At 43.7% G+C, this 24,760-nt stretch overlaps 2 protein-coding genes across 3 annotated transcripts in view; one reads left to right on the top strand and one right to left on the bottom strand.

Annotated features, from left to right (window-relative positions):
• The window catches only part of pde3b (phosphodiesterase 3B), a 28,253-nt gene extending 13,220 nt beyond the window's left edge, over window positions 1–15,033 (bottom strand). For both annotated transcript variants that reach the window (XM_029143698.3, XM_029143699.3), the window contains exon 1: window positions 13,817–15,033. In XM_029143698.3, the coding sequence (XP_028999531.1) occupies window positions 13,817–14,707 (891 nt within the window). In that variant the 5' untranslated portion in view covers window positions 14,708–15,033. The remainder of the gene's footprint in view (window positions 1–13,816) is intronic.
• Window positions 15,034–16,826: 1,793 nt separating this feature from the next.
• Window positions 16,827–23,917, top strand: copb1 (COPI coat complex subunit beta 1). The gene is made up of 22 exons (XM_029143702.3): window positions 16,827–16,987; window positions 17,906–18,055; window positions 18,164–18,393; window positions 18,761–18,930; window positions 19,036–19,150; window positions 19,265–19,357; window positions 19,443–19,580; window positions 19,685–19,804; window positions 19,906–20,013; window positions 20,119–20,265; window positions 20,362–20,507; window positions 20,719–20,815; window positions 20,900–21,060; window positions 21,197–21,317; window positions 21,421–21,648; window positions 21,925–22,104; window positions 22,358–22,502; window positions 22,611–22,730; window positions 22,836–22,981; window positions 23,088–23,177; window positions 23,300–23,455; window positions 23,540–23,917. Exons 2-22 carry the CDS (start codon window positions 17,965–17,967, stop codon window positions 23,597–23,599), a joined length of 2,862 nt encoding a protein of 953 aa, XP_028999535.1. The 5' UTR covers window positions 16,827–16,987; window positions 17,906–17,964; the 3' UTR covers window positions 23,600–23,917.
• Window positions 23,918–24,760: the final 843 nt, after the last annotated feature.

Here is a 24,760-nt window from a genome sequence, read left to right as displayed (position 1 = left end):
TTTACAGGTGCACATTGATCCAGTATCACATTTTAACTAAAACACAATCTGCATGAAGTTAGTTAGTTCAGGTTGTTTGCACACGAGGAGGTCGCAGGGATGAACGGTTGAGAGCAAATAAGTGGAAAATGATGCACAATAAAACACGAACCTCCTGAATTCACCACACTCACTGCTTTAACAGAGTGAAAGGCAGTTGAGTTTATGGCTCTGCGCTATTTGTGCAACTGCAACGAGGCTCTGGAGCCGCATCTGCCGCTGCAGCCGGAGTTTACCCAAAGTCACAAAGTAGTGATACTGGAGTCAAAGCTTGCATCTAAGCGTTACAGTTATAGGAATAAACTATCAAAGAAATTCTGCACAAACAATAATGGACATTTCATCAGCCAGTGTCTCACAAAAATGAAGCAAAGATTGATACACAGGGAGCAAAGGCAGCATCAACCAGGCCAACATTAAAATGTACATATCATATATTACATTACGGAATTAAAACAACACATTAGGTAGAAACAAATGATATGTGGACACGTTGATACTTTAACTCTAACTATATAAACTATTAGCCTACTATCGGTTTTACTTTGAGGGAGCTGAGGATAAAGAGGTGAACAACAACGGGCCTGACAATGAACCTGAAGTTCGGCAGACGCTAAAATCTGTGTAACTGTCAGTACTGAGTCACAGATGGAGTTCACGTAAGTGGCAGCTCACCACAAAGAATGGAGCTTGCATAACGACAAACACAACATGCAGGAACAACATAAATGCCACAATCTGAGTAAGGTCAGCCCTCGTACGTCACTGATGAACTTTTTCCCACAATGGTATGTTACGCGCTGCAAAGGCGCAACTTTCTGACGCCGATCAGCGCCGAGGCTCCGTTATGTGCAAAACACAGCGCGTACCGCAGTCTGATCCGACAGCGCGCCTTTGTTTCCCATTTCTTCTGAGCACACGGTGCGCCACGCAGCACGTCAGATCCCAGAAAGCGAGGGAGCGAGCGAGGGAGCGGCGACAGGCAGGTCAGCTACTGAGGATGTGCGTGGACGCAGACGTGTCTCAGCCAAGACTAGAAGACGGGACACCGTCTGCTCTGCAGTGCGAGTATTGGCATGTGTATTCATTAACAGAGTTCAGAGCCGTAAGTCGAGCATCAAATCAACTAAAACCAGAAAAACGATGCGGCTTTAACATCTTCTATGATGACATTTTTACACAGGAAGACATATTCCACATGAAGGGACATAATCCCGGGCTCCACATTTACTGGAAGCCGCTCAGTAAATCATGCCCCTATAAATAGCTGCAGGCAGTCGGCAGCGCAGCCGCTATATGCAGGTTACATCTTATCTGGGTCTAAATTTTCTGGTGACCTAGAACTCACAATCACGGCTATTGCAGGAGACCGGCAGGAACTTCCAGCGAGCACGTCTGACCTTTGGAAAGCGGTGGCACCGAGCCCGAGCGCAAATACTTCAAACGGCACTTCGGAAAGTCGCCCGTGCTGCCGGTGAAATATAAACACAGCCCGTTTGCCCAGCGTTAAGGCCAGCAATTATTAAAAGGATCCTTCACCTTGTGACGCACACAATGTACGACCAGGGCCTGACGACAGCTTCACATGTCATCAAAGAAAAATGTAAGCAGCCGTTTATTAAGTTACAATAAGCAACCAGATCTGCCTCCTGTGGCCCCTGCGCTGTGTTTTCATCTCCACAGCTGGCTCTGCTCGGCTCCTATCGGCCCACGGCAGGTACGGCGTCCGAGGAGCTGTTTGAACCCCGTCTCCTCAAAGACTCGGCGTACACCAGGGGGCAAGAGGGATGTCGGGCCGGGTGTTTTTCAGGCAGAGAGTTTTACTGTCTGTGACGAGCATCACACATCCTGCTCGCGCTGAGGTGTAACAGGAAGATTCGTTTTCATGGCTTCATTAGTCCGTACATTTTACATTTCCCCGTCTCCAGAGCCGCAGCCTCCTCGCTCGTTTTACCGAGACTGTGGGCTCTGGGACAAATCACAGGGTTGTCTGATGAGAAGAAAAAAGAAACTTTTACAACGGCGCACGTCAACCCAGGCAACGTCATCTGGCTGCACACTAAGCTGGCAAATCAAATATGTGCAAGTCAACATTCCAGGTAGGTTACTTTGCAAAGCGAAGAGCGTGGCTGCAGCGTGTACGTCACCATCCTGACGACGTGTGATTGAATCACGCCTCTGAAAATGTTACACAGCTGTCAAATTATGTCTCATACTGTTATTATTACAGCCGTGCGTTTTGACATTCAATAAACTTTGAGCTGGTGACATAAAGTGAATGTGATAACTTCCAATTCTTGGAATAATGAAGCGCTGTAAGTCATTTTTTGTTCCGAGCCTTTGGAGGAACACGTGCGTAGAAGCTCCACGAATGACAACAGGTAGACGTGATTATCGGCACTGAGCCACAATCACTTGATTCGATTTGATGTCTGATGATTCAGTGGTGTAACTGCAGCTCGTCTACGGATCCGGAGCATGACTCTGAATATGAGCCTTGCGGCTTGAGGCCGCGCCAGCATTACATGACACCTTATTGAAGACAGGCTCGCTGGAATGAGGAAGCACTGACTCAAAATCCCTTATTACAAAAGAAATAAAGTAAGTAGGTGAGAAAGAAAATATAATTTAAAAATACAGAAATAAAAAAATAGAGCATGTGTTGCCTTCCTACAAGAAGCGGAACTATGTAAAACAAAAATGAACACAACAATTGAAAAGCAGGAAAAAAAATTTTAAATTCAGCCCCACAAATAAGTAACACATGAAGCCAATATCTGCACAATTAAATGCTAAATTTACTTTTTTATTGCTAGGAAATATTTCTGACTGATGATTTATGTAACGAAAACAAAAAGACAAAACAATTTTGTGTTTACAGCAGGACTATAAATAACCACATTAAGTCACAGCGCAAATATCAAAGGTCCCGTTAGTTTGATCTTTAACAGCTTCATCTTTGATGTTTTTAATATTTTGCATTTGCGGTAAATAATTGAGTGTCATTTGCTGTCAATAATCTAACCCAGAGTCCTTATCAAAGGACAAATCTATGATGTATGTGAACATTTAACTTTTGGACCACTGCAGAGCCGGAGGGCGATCCGTTGTGCTGGGAGTACAACAGGAAGGTTATACCTGATATGGACATGAGCGCTGGATGAGGGAGGCTTGAAGCCTTGTAAGGGAACATCTGGTTTTATCATAGAATCACGGCAGGCTCCTCTCATAAACACAACCTAACGCCCGAACACCGGAGCTCTGGCCAATAACAAGCATGTGAGCAGGGACGCCATCCATTAGAAGCCAGCGGAGAGAGGAGGAGCTCACGGAACCAGGGAAAGAGACACGGGCCCGAGGAACGGTGGGAGAAGAAACGCGTGCTGGGTAAATCATTCACAATCGAGCGAGCGACACTGGCTGTAGCCGGCTCCTCTCTCCTCCGCAGACCGCATTCACAAAGCCGCCAATGGAGATACGCGTACGGACGTAAAATTGAAGCTCACACTGCTGCACGTCAACTTAAAGGTCCAAACGCAACATGGCCAGAACCACCTAAACATCCGTCTACTTGTCCAGTTGTTTGAGAACACAATAAAGCCACTTTGTCCACTCTTCTGGTGAAATTCAAGGACAGGAGTTGTTCCACAGCAACAAAGGGCGTGTTGCAGCCTATCCTTCCATGCTCTCACTCTCATGGTGAGTGGATCGCAGACCTGGAACAGACCTTATACCCAAAACTAAGCAGCAGAAACGTGCATTTATCGATACACACGAAACACAGGTTATACAAGCTTCTAGTCACTTATGAATAGTTTTGCTCTACATCTGCATCCCTCGGTACAGTTCAACCTGCAGATTTTACTGAGCAGCAGCAGGAAGCCCCGTTCAGCCATAACGTCAGACAAAGGATGGTAACAGATGGTAAAGATAATGGTCAGATAAGTCTCTTAAGAGGTGGTGAAGACCAAAGCAGAGATAAAAGGGAAGGATTTAAAAAAAAGCTGTTTAGATATGAAAATCTGTGTCCTGAGAGCTTTACGCGTGAACTTTGGAATAGCTTTCTATTAAAATTGTTTAAACTTTAATTTTTTACTAGACAATGCTGGAAGGAATTCCCCGTGAGTGTGCCACAGGTCACTTCTGTTGATAAGGCTACGACAACACGCTTTCTATAGCTGAACACACACAGTGACCCTGCTAAGGTCAGAGGCTAAATGCTACGACACCATGAAGCCCTACGCTGTTGCACCGTCCATAGTAATGGGTTGATGTGTTATTTAAATGATAAGGCTCAGTTCAGGTCAAAATGAAATCCTGCCATGAAGCCGTGTGCTCCTTGTGACAAACACACAGCTGAAGAGATACAGCGAAGAAAGACAGAGGCTTCAAGTTAAGGAAGCAGCTGAACAACACAAGCACCTGGTTTATAACGCATGTAAAATACCAGAGCAAATTAGGGTCAGATCGATATCATGCTCCCAAACCACTGACATGCATCAGCAAAGTACGACGTCTGTTTGAGGGAGACCATCACAGGATGTACAGGTCAAATGGCTCCTATTTTAACAGCTGAGCACGGGAAGCAGGGAATCTAATTCATTTGTAGATATTTTATGTCTGATTTTGATGCATTCAACAAAAGACAAACCCAGAGGCAACACTGTCCCTCACACAAGTAACAAAAAGTCTGAAAAAAATTAAAAGCAGCAAGATTGTAAGGTTTCCTTTTTCCTTAGGAACCAGCAGACTCAGCAGGTGGCGGCTGAGTTTACATTAGACCCTGACATCTGTTAGAAGGAGCTCAAAGGTTTGTGCAGGCTCTGCCTACATCACCTGAGACACATGCCACATGGCTCAAACACTGGAACACTGGCTGACTGTGAGTCAGAGTCACACAAACAAACCTGAATTATGTTTACAAAAAGAGCTGAGGGGAGAAGAGGTGAGGCATACCAGTTCACCAGGACTGTGGCTGCACTGCGTCTGGAGGCCCAGAAGCAGAAATAATGAAGTACATGTTTGTGTGTTTACAGACACATGCGCCGCTAACGCCCTCATCTTTGCATCTACGTTCGTACCTCCGATGACCGTCACCCGCTGCCACCTCTGCTCTCAACTCTGCTCGCAGATCCTTGGGGCCAATCTGAGACCAAGGCCACCCCGCTGCATGCACTCAAAACACGTGTGCAGTGACGTCACCATACAACACATGAATTCCACGTCTTGCACGTGCATGTGCAGCAGCTGGCGGCTTCAGACAAAGGGAAGTGACCGTGACATGCGGCACTTAAAGTCGGTACGATCAGATTTTCACCCAAGTCACAAATGTTGTGATGCTTTGTGTCTTTATTTTTCACCTTTTTTTGCCATGAGTTTGCGTTTGGTACTTTTGAATTTTTTTTATCATATTTTGCCTTAAACACTGTTCTGAGCATCATCATCATCACTTTTGCTTTGGATGCAGATGTGTTCTACAGCGGCTAGTCTGGAAAAATCCAGGCGTAAATAAAGGAACGTTCAGTGTACTTTATTACTTGTACAAACAGGCAGAGTGATGCTTCTGTGTTTCACATCACTTGGCAACAGTAATGTGAGACTTTCTATATAGTAACTCTGCCCGCTAGATTTCACCTTATGACGCAAATACTGCATCTTTAATCCACGTCTACCCCCAGCCAACGACCGAGCATCCAGTGTGTCGTGCCCTGTGCCAGGAGCTTGCTGTGGACACGGGCCTCACCTCCAGGTCTCTATTAAAACCAGAAGGTAGCAAAGCCACACCTGTAAAGATGGGGAGATTCAGTATGATACTAAACAAGACTTCAGGCTGTTTAAATACATTTGTCAGGGTCTCCACAAGGCGCAATAACAACTGGGGTCAGGCCCGACTGTGTGTGAGCAGCAGGCTGTGCATCAGCTGCAGTGTGTGTGTGATTACAGGCCGCTGGTCTCCACTCGCTCACTCTGCCATTACTTAGCTAAATGTGACTGCTGCAAACACCGACCTCGGCCCAAAGGCCCCGGCTCCTCTCCGCACACTCAATTACCACGTCATGACTCCAACATGACTCTAAAATTTCCTTTTGATTTTTTTTGTTTACCAACAGCAAAGCAAGTGTTCATGAAGAAATAGACAATTTCGACTTGAATTAAAAAGGATCTATTAGCCCGTAGCAGGTCAAGTTTAATGGTGTACGCTGTCACAGGAGACAGAAAGGATAAGGGGGGCGATGCAGGTCCCCAGGAAGTGATTACTCTGAACAATGGAGAGCAGATCAAGAGCAACCTGGATACGGGAGTTATCACACTAAAACCCACGTCAGACAAATTCTCACTTAGATTATAAATGGGGGGTGGGGGTGGAGAGGGGGTCCGCCATCAGAGCGTGTGTGTGTGTGTGTGTGTGTGTGTGCGTGCACATGCACTGGGGGAGGGGCAGACAGGGGTTAGAGTGAGAAAGAAAAGGAGACAGCAACAGACTAAAGGAAAAGTGAAGAAAAGGGGGTGGGGATTGGCCGGGTGCAGCTTCTCCCCAGAATTTTTTTTTGTCTAAACCTCATTGAAAGATTCACTTTTCACCATAAGTCACTCCGAATAAATTGTGCCGAGTTGTAGGAAATGGCGATCCTGTTGGTTGGAGTTAGGGTTTTCATTGCAGTGACTAATAGTGCTTCACAGTTTTGCCCTTTTCAGTAGGATCTGCCCTCAGCTGCTAAACACACACAAGCCCTCCTCTGTAGCTGCGGCTGACGTCAACCGTCACTTAGCAACAGCCTTTTGGTGTAAAAGCAGCAGTGCTGACACCGTTTGCAAAAGAGGCGCACAGAGAAAGGCCGAGAGAAATTCAGAGAAAAAACTGAGGATAAAACCAGAAGTAGAGCAGAAAGTTATTACAGCGCTGTATGTCTGTGTAATGTCTGGCATCATTACCTATAAAATAAAAAAGAGGCGTTATTAAAGGCGATTAGAGATTATTAACGGTGGGTAAAAGCGAGGCTTCCTACTCATTTACCCTCACGCTACTTCTTTAATTTAACCTGCCAGCGCTCGCGTTCCCCGTCACTGGGCCGAGCAAACAGTTAACACACGCAGGGTTCAATAACCTCATCCTGAACCTTAAAGCCAAGCCGTCTGGAGCGCTCGCATTGTTGGGAATCAAAATCCCCGGACACGAGCTGCGCGGCAACGTCCCGCACTTTAATTGTGACTGTTACCAGACTCGGTCACGTCACATTCGCTGTTTTTACACAATAGGGAACAGGCCGCGTGCGAGAGGCTGCTTCATCAGGATGAAAAAGCCCCAAACGAGCTGATAGAAGGGGCTCGACGTCCCTGTCTGCAGGCCAACATTCTGGGCCCCAACAATATACAAACTCAGCCAGAAATAAGCTTTGTGCAGATGATAATACAAACAGATAGATTAGGTCAGGACATCACATCAAGGCTCATTAGAGAAAAAGAAGAAAGAGGGGACACGCTGTCCAGCTCTTCCAGAACATCACAAAAAGCCACAGCTCTGCCCCCAAAAATCATATATGGGCCCAGTCATAAACAAACTACGAGAGCAAAGAGGAAACCAGATCTCTCCGTGAATATTGTGCGAGTTTTCTCTTGACGGCGACTCCTCAGACACCAGAGTCATTAGGCTAAGCTCTAGCAGACCTATCATGAAAACTAAAGAGCTGCAAGCTAATTGCTGGTGATCATGACGCAAACCGTTTCCAGGGCAACCCAAGTTTTAGAGTGCCCGCTCCAGCATTTCCTCATCTGTTTGCACTCACACCAGCAGGCTGACAATGCAGTCGCTGCATCCTGTTTCACTCTGCAGTCAGCCGAACACACGGCCCCTCTCGCGGCTTAACCCTTTCCGCCGCCCGCGTCGCGTTAAGAGCAGTTAGGGGATTAGCTGCGACGCCAGAAATGTGGGAAGAGCGTGTCATTCCCGGCGGCCTCACTCCAGCAGCAGCAATTCAATGTGAACAGCGTCTGAATGAGCGCAGGCGTCATGTGCGTTAAAACACTTGGAATGGGAGATTTCACATTAACCGCTGATTCAGTTCCTAATGTGACATCTACAATCTGTTTACCGATGCTATCGGAGCTGCCTGAGGAGTTGCTAAGCAATGCTGTGGGACATCTTGGTCTTGATATGGAACTGTTACACAAGCTCCAAAACGCTGAGGTTGACTTCACACGTCCGTCTGCTTTTCACTCCAGCTAAGCTGCAGCTCAGGTTAGGCCACAATTCATCAAACAGAATTATATCGTAACAGTCGGCCGGGGGAACTTTCTCCATAACTGGGAACGTGGATATTTTTATTGTTATGAATAAAACAAATGTAAGACGTTTACTGGTCGACAATGAACCAGACAGACGAGACTGAACTCCATTTTAAGAAAATAAATTCATTATGGTCATTATACATCCAGAGCTCGTGAGAGCATATCCAAAAATATTAAATTATTCTTTATGCATTTAAATGTTTAAAAGAATGTTTTATAAGGAAATTTACTCTACTACTATAGTGGAAAACAGCTTTAGCACCACACACACCACACAGAGTTTCACTACACGCAGGCTCTCATGTGCACACACGATGTAAACCGTATGAACGGTGCAAAAGGTCATTTAATGCGGAAACCAATCAACCATTAAAAACAACGACTCCTTATTACATTTTCATACCATAAATGACACTGACAACATTTTTATTTCTAATCCACAAACCTGATTTGGATCTGAATTTATTTATCTAATTACGCTCTCGCCGTGGCGCTAAGTTACAGATGAGGATTTGTATAATCAAAGCAAACATTACGAAACAACTTCAATACACTTAGTCGGTGTGAGGACAGTGTCAGCCATCAAATAGTGTACACGCCAGCAAAAGCACAAGAAAGCTGAATATATTACTTTGAAAGAAAACATGATCAAAAGTTAAACTGCTTTTAGTCGTGTCTGATTTTCTGGTTCAACGAGCGGTGGTGCACAGTCCGTTCCTGCACCTCAACACTGCAAAGACAATTTCTTCCCCTCTCATCACTGCTAGAGGCAGACACTATATTCTACAGGGCGATTAATAAGACTTGGCCTTTTTTTCTACTTTGCAATCACCCTGTAGTACGTCACTGGGTTGTGACGTCAATGTTATATCATTCCACATGGCTTTACAGCAAGCAAACGTGACAGCTGAGGGCTGCTCTGCGTGTGCACCGCTCTTTCCTCCAGCCTTTCTTTTTGCAGCCTGCCTAGTTCTCGTCCGGATAGGGGGCCGAGTTGAGTGTGTTATTTACCCCTGCCTGCCCCCGTCGAGTGGGAACCACATAAAGAATGAAAAAAGGGCAAAGGAAAGGAGGCTTCTCCCTTAATCCAGTGCCAGCGCTTGCACCCAAGGTCTTACTCGTGTGTCACACTTCAAAATAGTCTAATTTTGTGACTATTTCAACCAGAAGTAATGTTACCATGAATTTGAAAATACCAGGTTTTAATATTCCTTCTTCAGTGTAAAATTACATAAGCCACTGACACTTATTTTAGGTGTTTTAGTGAAGATTTTAACGTAATAGAGTGACACAGTTAATGCAATAAATCCAGGATCAGTGAAATGATCCTTGGTGCTTGCGGTCAATCCATAAAGCTTTGCATGAGTAAGAGGTTTTAAGTTGCTGTGGCAGAACTGAGACTTTGAAATGAACTTTAACAGGAACCGAATGAGACAAATCTTCCCAATGACTGTGACAGGAAAAACTGTCCTGGGTGCCGACAGCAGCCACGAAGGGTTTCCCCTCCTCTTCGTGGGACACGTGTAAGGATCACACCTATAAAACCATGAGCTCGCCAGCTACGGAGACTCACATCTGCTATTACACACAGTCAAAATGAAAAAGCATCAACCTTCAAAAACAAAAGGATTTCTAACTTTATAATCACTAAGAGACACTAATTTTACAGCATTTAAAACATGCCAACAATAAAGCCAGTCTTTATACATTGAACGTGTTAAAAATAAAAACCAACAGGTTATTATATTATATAACAGGTGATATTAGATTTGTTGGCGTATGTGGCTTCAACAACTCTATCTTGCTGTTGTGTATCCTGACTAAGATCGCTTTAAATGTGTCACCAAACAGCTGCATGTGATCAGTGGAGCTGCAGGTTGAGTTAATACCTGTCGTCACGTGCGGAACAAGTTTACAAGCATAAAAAGCATTCGCCTAATTAAACACATACAGTGCATACTTAGGACGCAACTGTGCTCAGTCTGTGAAATCCCAACATAGAAATCCTTGCTTCCTATCGACACCAACTCAACAGTCTGCTGATAACCTTGTACCTGTTCTCATGTTCATGGGGTCTTACAATTCTGTTTATTCAGGAAATTCAGGAAACTCTGGTAAAGTGGGTCTAAAAGCCTTTTCATGCATATCACAGGCGAAATACTTGCTGCAATGTGCTGTGTTGAACTAAATCTCTGCACCAGCCACTTTGGGCAGGCTGTTATATTTCTACAGATTGTTCAGTGACTTGATAACTCAACGGCAACAATGATGAATAGGACGTCCACCCAAACTTTCACCTGCCGACTCATCTGAAAAGCCTCCGGTGCGTGTCCAGCCAGGCACCGACAGCGTCAACACGCCGCGCCACATTTCCACAAGAGCCACCGCATGCGTCACGCTAACGTGAAAGATTACCAGCAGGAAATGAGCACTTAACGTATCCAGCTGCAGGAATTGGTCGCTAGCGCTGTTGCTAATTTTAGCAGCCACATGTAAAAGTTACTGCAAGCCATGAACTTTTGAGCGACTGATAAACATTAAGGAAAACAGGAGATGACTTGCTGTGTTTGCTAAAGCCACCTAGCCTCACGGGTTTCTCGCTATTAGCACAATTAGCAACCAACTGGCTTTTCTAACCCAGTCCAAATACTGGACACTTAACGCTGTAACACACGGGGGATGAACAGACAAACAACACATCACTACATAAAAAAACTACCAGTGCAAATATAATAAAAACAACAACAGCAGCATTTGTCTTTAATCAATTAATAGATTGATAGATCAGACTCATTGTATTGTCTTGTTACATTCTTGTAATTCTCATTCTTCTAATTCTACACAGTTATTACATTAATTAGCCTCTGGGTAATTACTAGTAACTACCATAACAGTGTCATTGTTTACATGTTCTGCTTGGGCCCGTGTGGATCTCCTCTACAATCCAGACTTGCTGTTAGTGAATCCATGTGGACAACAAATGTAGGCGCGTGAATGATTGTGTGTTTTTGTATGTTTCTATAGGTTTCAGCCCTGAAGTGGCCCTGGCGACCTGTCTAGACTGTACCCTGTGTTACCCTGGCCCTCGCCTAGCGACAGCTGGGATCAGCACCAGAACCCCAGCAACCCTTAACAGGATAAGCAGCTTAGATAACGGACGGATACAACTCTGCATCCACATCGATGTGGCTTTCAAAACACAAACCAAGTGGTAAGAACTCTACATAAATAAATTATAAAGAAAACTACAAGTCTTCCTTGGTTTCTACAGGGTTTTCAGGAGCACACAAACAAGTTTCAACTATTCATTTCCAATTTATGATGATAATATAGATTAAATGCTGTGTTATGACTTAAATTTTTAAATGATATCTACATTTATTTAAATTGTTTATGATATTATAAAGTCTAGCTAAATAAGTGACAAAACGATCACATGCATTAAACAACATGCTGCAAATAACAACAACCAAGTGAAGGAACAGCAGTGACCCTGAGTGAGGAGAAGGGGCTGCTGACAGTTGGTATGCAAAATGTGTGTGAAGATGAAGCGCAGACATCACCAGTCAACCCTGAGTAACTCCTTCTGAATTTTCCTTTGTGTCTCTTTTTGCCTGCCTCTGACGCAAGCGGCCGGGTTTTGTATCAAATCACTCATTACTACACAGAGCGGTTATGTTACAATTTTTCGACCTTAATGCTCAGTTTACAGTTCTGACTTCCTGTCAGAAAAGCAGGAAAGGAAAAAAAATCATAGTGCTTAAAAACTAAAGAAAGCGCATCAAGTTGTTTCCCAGCATGCAGTGGGTTCAACGCATCACACAAGCCGCATGGTTTGACACCTACAGACGGACATGCGCACGTTTACATTCACAGCGAACAGGCAACGCAGACTTGAATGCATCTGACTGGCATTTCCCAGCAGAGATCCACAGACGGACAAGTGTCTTCATGCCCTTGCTCCGTTTTAGTCACTAAGCTGCAATTTCGTCCGTTTTCTTTCAGCATGGATAACGATGCATGTCAGATATTCAGCTGATAAGACTGCATGACTGCACAATCAATAATCTCTTATCAAACCACTTCTGCACAAATTGTCCTTGTTCTGTTCAGAAACACTCTGCAAATTGTCCCAGTTTGTATTTATGAAATTTTACACAGTAACAACAGAGAATTAACATATTTGGTATGAGGGTGTGGGTCAGTAAGAAATATGAGGGTAACTGATTTGAACAGGGAAGGAAACTGCTTTAAATTTTTACCAACTTAAAAAAGGCCATGAAAATAATTACGCATTTTACTTTAAGTCTAAAACAAATTATGGGGAGCAACTTTACAGTAAATTGTGATTCAGATTTTAATATTAAATACACCAAAACAGATGGAAGGTGATAACTGAGTAAATAAGATATGGCAATACTAACATTTAATATATTGCAATTTTTTTAAAGTTTGTATTGCAAAACTGTTTTAAAAGTAAAGAAATTTATTAGAAAATGTCCTTCAACCAAATCAAACGCCCAGTTTTTTCACATGTGCTGTTTGAGGCCTAACTCGGTGTGGATGTTCAGCTTCTGATAGCTTGAAACACAATGAGGCGGAAAAACAACTGCTGGAAATCGCCCAACTGAGACAAACTGCTCGGATACATTTTTAGTCCTCTTATCATTTCTAACAAAGCTCAAAGGGCACGAGAACAATGTGTGTGAGGCGATGGCCTGGCGCCCACAACACAGCAGCGAGGTTTGCTTGTCACAAAACAGTAACACAAACAACACAAAATAATCTATTACTATAATAGTATATTTTCTACTCAAAGCGCATTGTAAGCAACATAATAGTCTGTTTGCCTATAGGCGGATTGGTTTACCCAACTAACAAAGTATAGAGGGTCTCACATTGCAGCAGACCTGCCGCGGCTTTGAATAAACACACTGTTGTCATACAGCTTGATGATGACAAAAGGAAAAAGCAACACAGGGTGAATAGAGTGCGTGTAGTCATTTGTATGACTGCCCTTTCATCCTGTTGCTATAGAACAGTGTCGTCCTCACCGCTTGTTCTGATGGAGGTGCGCGATGACGCCTTATCAATTAACTACAGAAACTTTTTTAAAGGAAATTACAGATAGGCATAACTGCCGGTGTGATGAGGAGCAGAGCAGGCCAAGTGAGGGGACGGCTCACATGTTTCATCACACATACTTCACACACTTTTTTTCAGTTTATGGGAAATGTATTGATTACAGAGCCTGCTGCCTGGCATTTGTCATGCCCACACGTCTTTCAAAATAAGAGCCTTCGCTGTTCCGATGCTTGTCTAAACGCGTGGCAGATGATTTGGCGAATGTCTGTTTGTGAGGAAACTCTTTGCTCTTGGTCCCGACTCTAAGCGGGCTGTTTTGGCTTCCCAGCGCACACGTGTGCTCCGCTGGCCGCGGCGGACCGAGGGCCTGCGTGGGGTGGGGTGCGTGGGGGGTGGGGGCGCCTACCTGCTCTCTGGATATGCAGGGCAGCGAGGGTCTGCGGGGCGCCTTGCAGCTGCCGTAATAGCTGGTGGAGGTCTCCCCGAGCGACACGCAGCTGGACCGTCTCCTGGGTCGGATCACGGGCACCTTCTGCTCGGTGCTGGCGGCCCCGCTCAGCGCTTCCCTCGGCGGGCAACAGCGCTCGAAGCTGAGCCCCAGCAGGGAGCCCGAGACCCCCGCGACGCAGGCGAGCAGCGGCCGGAGCAGCGCGGGCAGGCTGCTCAGACTCGTGAGCGAGACGAGCCACACGGCGCTGGCGAAGAGCAGGACGAGGACGCTGTGCTTGAGCCGCAGCGTGGGCACGAGCGCGAGCAGCCCCACGCAGCCCAGCACGAACAGCAACCTGCCCACCATTTGCACCTGGTGCTGGTCCTCTCCCCACGGCGCGAGGCGCAGCACCAGAAAGTCCCCGAGGTAGCACGACGCCGGCAGCGACACGAGCCAGCATCGGCTGCTCTCCCGCGTCTTCCTGCGCAGGTAGAACGTCAGGAAGAAGAAGGCGCATCCGATGCTGAACAGAGGACTCGCCGACTGCGAGAAGCCCGACAGAAAAGTCCGCACGTCCCAGCGCGAGTCACTTTGCAAGCTCCTGGAGATGAGAAGGGAGAGCGCGAACACGACGAGCGCGCCGACGTGGAGGGCAGAGAGCTTCAGCAGTTTGGAGCCGACAACGTCCTGGTTGCAGAACCTGCACACGTTGAAGAAAAAGCCCCTGTGAGGGTCCTGTTTGAGGGGGGTGACGCAGCTCTTCACGTAGCCGTTCCTGAAGCCCTCTGAGCTGTTTACACTTCCAGCTCCGTCGTGGTGGTGCCTTAGTTTACTGTGCAAAACCTCTCCTTCCTCCCGTGCAGCCATGACTCGACTGTGGCGCCCTCGTATCCGCACCGGAGAAAGTCCCCCTCGTGTACTATTCACGCCGTGTTAGCGCGGAACTACATGACAGCGAACGCACTCCACGGTCAGTCAAACGTGCTCCAGCACTTGGACTAAAGAAAGAAGGTGAGATGTTGTTTTTACAGAAACGGAGCTCTCGGTGGCCGCCTACAGGCCGCGGCCAGAACTGCACGTCTCCACGAGCCAGCCCTGAACTGCCTCCTGCCATAGTCACAATAATTTGTAACATTCGTTGTACTCTGAAGCTGCAATTAACGAGGAAACTTATTCAATAGAAAAGTCAAAACAGAAAATCAACATTTTTAACACTCTCCTGCTGTATATTTGCATACATACTTTTTTTTATTTAAAACCTTTTGACTTGAATTCACATGTGCGCAGTTTGAGTGTCCTTTAGTTCAAAAATGAAATTAACTTAAAAGAGACAACTGTTTTATAACTTGCTTGTTTTAAATTGTTTCATGACGCATGCGTTAGGTTCGCTATTCTTTTAGCTAGTTTTATACTCTAATAGATGTTTTACTAGCCTAAAGAGGTAACAAAGAGGTTAAAACGTCTTAGCCTAGTGACTGAATCTGTCTGTGGATCGTGTGGCTCTGCTATCGATTGTTTCGCCTGCCTTGTGCGTGAAACTAGATGATTGTCGAATTAGCTGATCAAAATATCTCACTTGAAATGTCGAGCAGCAACGCGCTCTAAAAAAATCTAAAATGTCCCTGTGACGTATTTGTAAAGGTTAAAAACACACACCATTATTTATTACTGGCACAAAATGATGCCACGATTCCCTTAAATGTAGATATAAAACGATTGCTGGCATCGTGTCCCCACAGTAAACAAAAGTTTTAAGCACTTGAAATTAAAGCCGTCTTATGCAGCTACGATGATGCTATTACATTCTCTTAGACCTACCAACAACAAATAACACGCTTTACCGTCTAAACACGAACAACAATATGACATGTCACAGCAGGAAAAGCGCAGGTTTAATTAAAAATATAGACGAAGCATGTCCCAGATGCCTTGCATTGGGTTTCACTTGAGTCTCTGCTGCTATGAATAGGTGAAGGTTCTACAGTGAACAAACGGTGATATAAAGGTTGCTGTTTAAAAAAAAACAAATTTCATTTAATGTAAACTGAAGGAACCTAAAAAGCAATTGCAACAAAAAAAAACCTCGAAAAAAAACCCACATGAAACACTATTCTGATACACAATGTGTTTCTTATGATGGGAAACCTGCTTGCATTCAAAAAAATTTAGTTATGATGTAATAGCCATCCACTCAGATACAGGGACACACAGAAAGGCGCCTGGATGACTTCTGCACTCAAACCAGTATGACAATGCTAGAAGTGTACTCTAAGCAGATGTGTCTATAAAGACCAACAGGGTCTGGTTGTTCCATTGTTGTCTGCTTGCAACGAATGATTATTAAACGATGCGATCCATTTACTTTTGATGAATCCACTGTGTCAGTGCCAAGGTTCCACTGGAGGGTGCTGCATTTCATTAAGATCTCTCTAACTGTTTTGTTGACTTGTGGAATTGAAATTAATAAGATAATGTAAACATCATTCAGGACACAAGTCATCCAATATTTAAACCACTTGTCTTCACATGGATGGATAAAAGACCTAGTTTCAACTGTCACTAGGCAAGAGGCTGGAACCCTTGACAGGTCACAAGTCCATCTCATATTCAATGTCCTAAATGTAGTTTGGTGTGACCTTACTATTAAAATTAAAGTTTGGATTAGAAACATATTTACTAGTAAAAATATGAGTAAGTAGAAGTACTGAAGTACTGTAAAGTAAAGTGTCTGGGAAACTCTTTACAAAAAAGAACAGTAAAAGTTTGCCTTTTCTTACTTTTTTATGTTTATGTCTGCGTGTCATGTCTACATTCATGCATTATGTCTGTATAATCAATATGTAACATTGAAATAGTAAACCTGGAATACGTTTTTTTCGTTTTAAATTTTTTATTATTCCAAAATAAAGAGAAAGTATTTTCATTTCCCAACATCTTGTCATGTTCGCGTTCGCTTTTCTGCTTAGTATTGACCCTTCTGGCGCACGGTAGCAGTGATGTGGCTCAGACTGTAACCTTCCACGTCACTAGGAAGTAGCGGAGAGCCGAGGTGGCAGCTCAGCTCGCGGACCTTCTTGTTTTTACAGATGTGAATAACCAAAACTGGCTATCGAAGGCCACCTTGGAGGATAGTAATCGTGCACTTAGGTAACTTATGCGACTTACTTTCATCTAACCTAACTGACGGCTTGTTTTCGAGCCGTGGCGTGTGCTGAGGCATCCAGCTAGCTTTCCTGTCCTCCATTTCATTGCTAGCTAGTGCAGGCTCAGCTGGGTTTAGCTAGCGTTCGCTGGTTAGCAATTGATATTTTATAATTGCACAGAATAACACATTGATAAGTCAAATAAGTGCCAGATGGTGGCATTTCAACGTTTTCATTGTTGGTGCTAACGCCGTGACTTTAGTTAGCCGTTACGCTTTGTGCGTTACGCTAACGCTGCGTGTCAGTTTCTTGCTTGGGTCTATCAGCTGCTTTTGCTGTCGTAGTAGCAGTTTTTCTATGATTTGTGTTATAGAGCCGCTACTTGTTGAAGTTTGATGCAGCATAAAGTGCAAAGAAAGTGATCGTTGTAAAATATTTGATAGCGGTGAAGGTTCCTTTATTTCCGTAGCATATTGTATCAACCAACTATGAAACATGAGTAAAAAATACAAACTATAAATGTAAATTCCAGTGAAACTGTGTGAATATTGGAAAACACAAATTGGATGTAGAAGAGCGGCAGCTAACTTCTACAGTAAAACGTGTAGTATTGCTCTCAGCAGTAATGGAGGATAGTTACAAAGTGTCATCAATAATGACGTATATGTATCTCACATTAGAATCCACTGTCAGAATTCAGTACTTCAGTAAATCTATTAAGTTCCTTTCCACAGTTATCTCTTGATATGTTGTGCTGTGTATTTAGACAGCTCTGCAGTAACTGATCCCGATCTTTATAATGCATCACAAAAGCCATAGTATTCCTTTTCCTCTGTTAGTGAAAGCTCTCTGTGAAATGTGTACCTCCTCACAGCTAGTAAATACTACTGACTTACTATGTCTACTTTTTACTTTCTCACAGTTATCCGTTGAGTGGAGTTTATAAGGATTCTTTTAAACTGATACAAGCCCGGCAGCAAAATGACAGCTGCAGAGAACGTTTGTTACACTCTGATCAATGTTGCATCGGACTCAGAGCCCCCCTCTGAAGTCAGCCTCAAAGCAGATCTAGGTAACTATCTTCAATGTAAATTTGTGTAAATGCAAATTTTCATTTGATTTCAATTATTTAAATATTGTACATCAAAATAATAATAATAATAATATTACTCATAAACAGAAAAGGGGGAGATCAAAGCAAAGACTGAAGCCCTGAAGAAGGTCATAATTATGATCCTGAACGGTGAGAAGTTGCCAGGACTGCTGATGACCATAATTCGCTTCGTGCTGCCACTTCAAGATCATACCATCAAGAAACTGCTCCTGGTTTTCTGGGAGATTGTCCCCAAGACAACTCCAGATGGCAAGCTACTGCAGGAGATGATTCTGGTCTGTGACGCCTACAGAAAGGTAAGATAACTGGTAAAAGTCGTCTAGGAGGTCTGAAAGGCAGCAGCATGTCTTATTGTCTATCAGCTAAAAAGGGTACATGAAACATCACTGTGGTATCTTTGCACTGGCCTCCAGCTGCTGTGAGCATCAGATTAAACGCTCATTTACCTCTAGAGATGTCAGCTCATGAGCACCCTAATCCAAGGCTGTAATCCCATTTGCTCGCCATGCTCTGGCAACAAATGCTTCTTTCACACACGCTGTCACAATTACTTGTTTGAGTTGCATTCTCATCTTAAAGAAACCATATCATTTTTAGTGATTTGAAATAGTATGTTTAGATGCATTGTATTTAAAGCATAATGTAAACTGTTCTTAATACCAGGACTTGCAGCACCCCAATGAGTTTATCCGTGGCTCCACTCTGCGTTTCCTGTGCAAGCTGAAGGAGTCCGAGTTGCTCGAGCCGCTCATGCCAGCGATCCGGGCCTGCCTGGAGCACCGTCACAGCTACGTGCGCCGCAATGCTGTCCTGGCCATTTACACCATCTACAGGTATTAACTGTGTAATGTAGTAGCTTTAGTTGCCTTTCAACATATGCATGTTCCACCTTTGGTGGATGAACAAAAAAACAACTGAATGAATTATGTTTGTTTTAGGAACTTTGAACACCTCATCCCAGATGCTCCAGAGCTGATCCATGATTTTCTTGTCAATGAGAAAGATGCCAGCTGTAAGAGAAACGCTTTCATGATGCTGATTCATGCAGATCAGGTTTGTAGCACATTACCTTATTTTGTTTGTTTATAGTCCTAGTTATGGTAAGTTACACTTCATTCTTCTCAGTCCTAAATTAAATCACTTTGTTTATATTTTCACAAATCACAGGATCGAGCTCTGGATTACCTCAGCACGTGTATTGACCAAGTTCACACTTTTGGCGATATTCTTCAGCTGGTGATTGTGGAGCTGATTTACAAAGTAAGTTATTTATGCTAAGTAGCACGATCACACCCTGTTGGAAATGCTGTTTTAATGTCTGTACTATTGTTGTGCTTGTTGTTAGGTTTGCCACGCCAACCCTTCGGAGCGTGCCCGCTTCATCCGCTGCATCTACAACCTCCTGCAGTCGTCCAGCCCAGCTGTTAAATATGAAGCTGCTGGAACTCTTGTTACTCTCTCCAGTGCCCCAACAGCTATTAAGGTATATTAGAATTGTTATATAATAATGACATTGTCTCATATTAGAAACTACTGTAATAGTGCAGATATTATCGGTCAGTCATAATTTGTGTTCTTACACTCTAGGCTGCTGCCCAGTGCTACATAGATTTGATTATCAAGGAGAGCGACAATAATGTGAAGCTGATTGTTCTTGATCGTCTGATTGAACTGAAGGAGCATCCCACTCATGAGCGTGTATTACAGGTGCTTATGGCCATGTTTTCTTTTTTACAGAAACATTTTTAACAATATTTAGTTCAAAGATCATAAGTAAAAAGTAACTTTTCAACTTTTATCCTATTCAGGACCTTGTCATGGACATTTTGCGTGTCCTCAGCACTCCTGACCTGGAAGTCAGAAAGAAGACTTTACAGCTGTCACTAGACCTTGTTTCATCTCGAAATGTAGAAGAGGTTAGTGGCGTACTCAGTGTAACCATTCACGTTTCATTGTTGTTTTTATCTCCTAGCATGAACACAAAAATGGAATGACTATAGTGAAATCTATTTGTTTTCCAGTTGGTGATTGTTTTGAAGAAGGAAGTGATCAAGACAAACAATGTGTCGGAACATGAAGACACGGATAAGTACCGGCAGCTGCTGGTGCGCACGCTCCACTCTTGCAGTGTGCGTTTCCCTGATATGGCGGCAAATGTCATACCTGTGGTGAGTTTTATGTTTTTGAGATACACTGGAAAGATGATGCTGTTGAAGTACAACACATCTCACAGATGCCTCTCTGTATGTTGAAATCATTTACAGCTGATGGAATTCTTAAGTGACACTAATGAGGCGGCTGCTGCCGATGTGCTGGAGTTTGTACGAGAGGCCATTCAGAGATTTGACAACTTGAGACCCCTCATCATCGAGAAGATGCTGGAAGTCTTTCACGCTATTAAAACTGTCAAGTATGTTTATATATATATATATACATATATATATAGATATAGATCAAAATATTATGTTCTATATTTCTAAATATAAGAAACAGTAGAAATTTGGGCAGATGATCTGATGGTCCTAAATTAAATCAATAAAGAACTGTCTAACCTCAGAGTTAATCAGTAGTATGTAGTAATCTGTATGTGTGTGACCTTTGTCACTGCCCTTGTAATTTAGGATCTATAGGGGAGCCCTGTGGATTTTAGGTGAATACTGCAGCACCAAAGAGGACATCCAGAGTGTGATGACAGAAGTACGCAGGTCTCTGGGAGAGGTATGTTCGTCAGCAGTTAGAATTGAGTGTAACAATGTTATTGGCTCCAGCATGTCACAAATATCTAATGCCCGTGTTTTACAGATTCCAATTGTAGAAAATGAGATCAAGAAAGAAACCGGTGAGTTGAAGCCAGAGGATGAAGTCAGTGCAGCTCCAGCACAGAAGCTGGTGACAGAGATGGGGACATATGTTACACAGAGTGCCCTGAGCTCCTCCAGGCCTTCGAAGAAAGAGGAGGATAGGTAGTTATCATTATCATTATCATTATTATTATTATTATTATTAGTAGTAGTAGTAGTAGTAGTAGTAGTAGTAGTAGTGGTAAAAATGTACTGTGCAGCATTTGGACATATAACCTTCCATTCTATTTTGCTGCAGACCTCCACTTCGAGGCTTCCTGATGGATGGTGACTTCTATGTGGCAGCTTCCTTGGCCACCACACTCACCAAAGTGGCCTTGCGTTATGTTGCTATTGTTCAAGACAAAAAGAAACAAAATGTAAGTTGTTTTGTTTCTGCGTTACAGAAAGATATTAACTATTGCTAAACCAAATGCCTGTTCCTCTAATCCCTGCTCTCTTGCTGTTGTGCTTCCCCCTTAGTCGTTTGTTGCAGAAGCCATGCTGATAATGGTCACTGTTCTGCACCTGGGCAAGTCTTCACTGCCCAAGAAGCCAATTACAGACGATGATGTGGACCGCATTTCGCTGTGCCTGAAGGTCCTGTCAGACTGCTCCCCACTTATGAATGACATTTTCAACAAGGAGTGCCGCAAATCCCTGTCTCATATGCTGACTGTCAGACTGGAGGAAGAAAAACTGTCCCAGAAGGTAATTACTTTTGACCCAGGGCACTGAACTTAGTACTTGGCCTCTCGACAGCAAGGCATGGCTGGAGCATAAGTAGAGGGGAGTTTGGAGACCTGCTTGTGTTTATCATCCAAGTTTGTGTTTAAACTTATAAGAAATGTTTTATTTAATGAAATATAAGTGTAAATGGACCCCAAGTTTGAATGGCATGGGCACTATCATTGTCACCATTGTTCATTCTGGTCTGGGAGTGGTCTACACTGACTAATCATCTTTCTTTTTTTTGTCTGACCACAGAAAGAGTCTGAGAAGCGTAATGTAACTGTGCAAGCAGACGACCCCATCTCCTTCATGCAGCTGACAGCCAAAAATGAGATGACTTCTAAGGAGGACCAGTTCCAGCTCAGCCTGCTGGCTGCTATGGGCAACACTCAAAGGAAGGAGGCTGCTGATCCCTTGGCTTCAAAACTCAATAAGGTACACCACAAGCCTGGGACAAAGCCTACAATTCAAGAGAACTGGAAATTATGTGGAATGAAAATATGGCTGCATTTGCCTTGGACTGCAGTGCTGTTTCAGGCCACTGTGTCATTAGGGATTATTATCATTATTTTTATGTGTGTGTTGTTAGTTTGATTTAATGACACAACAGCAGTAAATCGTTTTTTATTACACTGCATTACTAAAAATGGGAATTTAAAGCTTCTAATCGCTTATTTGTCCAATCTAGGTGACGCAGCTAACAGGCTTCTCAGACCCTGTATATGCCGAAGCCTATGTTCATGTCAACCAGTATGATATTGTGCTGGACGTGCTGGTGGTCAACCAAACCAGCGATACGCTCCAGAACTGCACCCTTGAACTGGCCACTTTGGGTTAGTCCGTTTTTTCCTCTGAATTGGTTTGTTAAAAAGGCATGACATGGTACTGACATTAAAGTGTTTTTGTTGCTGTGTCTCTAAAAAGCATTTATCGTTCTATAGGTGATCTCAAGTTGGTTGAGAAGCCGTCTCCTCTAACTCTGGCTCCTCATGATTTTGCTAACATCAAGGCCAATGTCAAGGTGGCTTCTACTGAGAATGGCATCATATTTGGCAACATAGGTAGGAGCCGTGTTTTACAGCATTATTCATCTGCTCATTCGTTTTACTCTGTGTTAATAAAGCACGTTGTCTAATTTGGGGTGATGTTTTGTTGTTTCTTCGTAGTCTATGATGTGTCTGGTGCTGCCAGTGACAGAAACTGCGTAGTCCTCAGTGACATCCACATTGACATCATGGACTACATCCAGCCAGCCTCCTGCACTGATGCAGAATTCAGACAGATGTGGGCAGAGTTTGAGTGGGAAAACAAGGTAGGATTTGTTTGAGCACATTTTGTCACACATTGTGAATATTTGTTTTACCGATTTACCTTTTACACAATTCAGACAGTCGTTAAGCAGGTTTTCTTTGTCACAGGTGACTGTAAACACCAACATTACTGATCTGAATGAGTACCTTCAACATATCCTCAAGTCCACCAACATGAAGTGTCTGACTCCTGAGAAGGTTGGTCTGGCGTCATAAGCACGTACACTGGGCTGTTATTAGCAATTAAAGCTGTCATTAATGGTACATGTCTGGAAGTGGTGTGATTTTAAGCTCATCTTATTGGATGCGTCTCCACCTAGGCTCTGTCAGGCTTCTGTGGCTTCATGGCTGCCAACCTTTACGCTCGTTCTATCTTTGGAGAAGATGCCCTGGCTAATGTCAGCATTGAGAAGCCCATCCACCTGGGCCCCGAGGCGCCCGTCAATGGACACATACGCATTAGAGCCAAAAGTCAGGTGGGTCAAAGCAGCTCGTCCAACCTCTCTGGCAACGTTGCAACAGAATAGGTTGTTACAGTAAAGCGCTCCTTCATTCCACAGGGGATGGCCTTGAGCCTCGGTGACAAGATCAACCTCTCCCAAAAGAAGACCAACATCTGATCCAACCAATCGTCACCAACAGTCACTTGCTGTTTCCTTGTATCGCCCACTTCTCAGCATTTTCATCACGGAAAATTAAGAACTCTATGGTCGGTTGCTTCTGTGCTGTTTTTTATATCATCTTTGTCTGGAAACTACATCTGAGTAATGTCTCTGTCCCTGTTTAATTTTCAATAAACCTCATGTATTTAACGAAGGAGGAAATTGTTTCATCCTTCATTGACTCAAAGTCTGTCGTCTGTAATTTTGGAGATTTTTCAGTTCTGTGTTTCATTAGTTCACTTGATTTCATTTTTGAAATAAAGACACTGATTAGGACCAACATTGTTTTGTCAGCTTTCTTCGCTTAGACTGTAATTAAGTCCATTTAAAGTTTCAGTTCATTCTTTTCAGGTGATGGTAAATCAGGTAAACGATTATACCAGTTTGATGAACTGAATGGGTTCTACCTTATATCCTGTAAATCAAATGTCTATAACTTAAACCGCTGCTTGGAGGATGAGGTGTGGATGAAAACCTGACTCATGCTCTGAACAGCTACTTTTAAAAGCACTTTCTCCTGGAAACAGGAGCTGTAATATTGAATGTTAAATTAGTTCTAGGTTCTTAAAAATGAAGGCACTGCTGCTGTGTCCACCTTTAAAGCTCTCTGCTCCAATAAGGTGTTTGACGTTTCATCTTGTCTTTTAACTCGCTGAGGGTTCAGATCTTCAGTCGGAGCCATCTGCCAGTTTTACTGTCACTGTGATGATTAAATGGAGCTGGATTAGTGCCGGCAGAGGCCTGCACGTAACTCACGCTCTCCTGAAAAACACATTTCTGGGAACCGGCCCGATTAAAGGATCACAATTCTAGTCATACATTAACATTATCTGTGAAAACTCTCAGCAGGTGTTTAGATAAAGATCGAAAGGGGGCTGTGACGCTGGAGCTCCTCTTGTGCTATTTGCCACAGTTGCTGCAACCGAGCGACTGTGCGAAGTGTTGCAATCCTATTTCCTCTACAAGACATTTTACTCTAATTGTCACCTCAAGAAATCTAACAAGACCACAGCCACAGGTCTAGTCTCTCTTTCGACGCTAGGGGGCGCCACAGGTGTCGTTTGGCAACATGTGTGGTGGGTTTGTCATAACGGTACAAAACTGACATGAATGTAGGAA

Source organism: Betta splendens, chromosome 3 (assembly GCF_900634795.4).
Source record: "Betta splendens chromosome 3, fBetSpl5.4, whole genome shotgun sequence".
NCBI lineage: Eukaryota > Metazoa > Chordata > Actinopteri > Anabantiformes > Osphronemidae > Betta > Betta splendens.
This window is presented reverse-complemented; position numbering and strand designations above follow the sequence as displayed.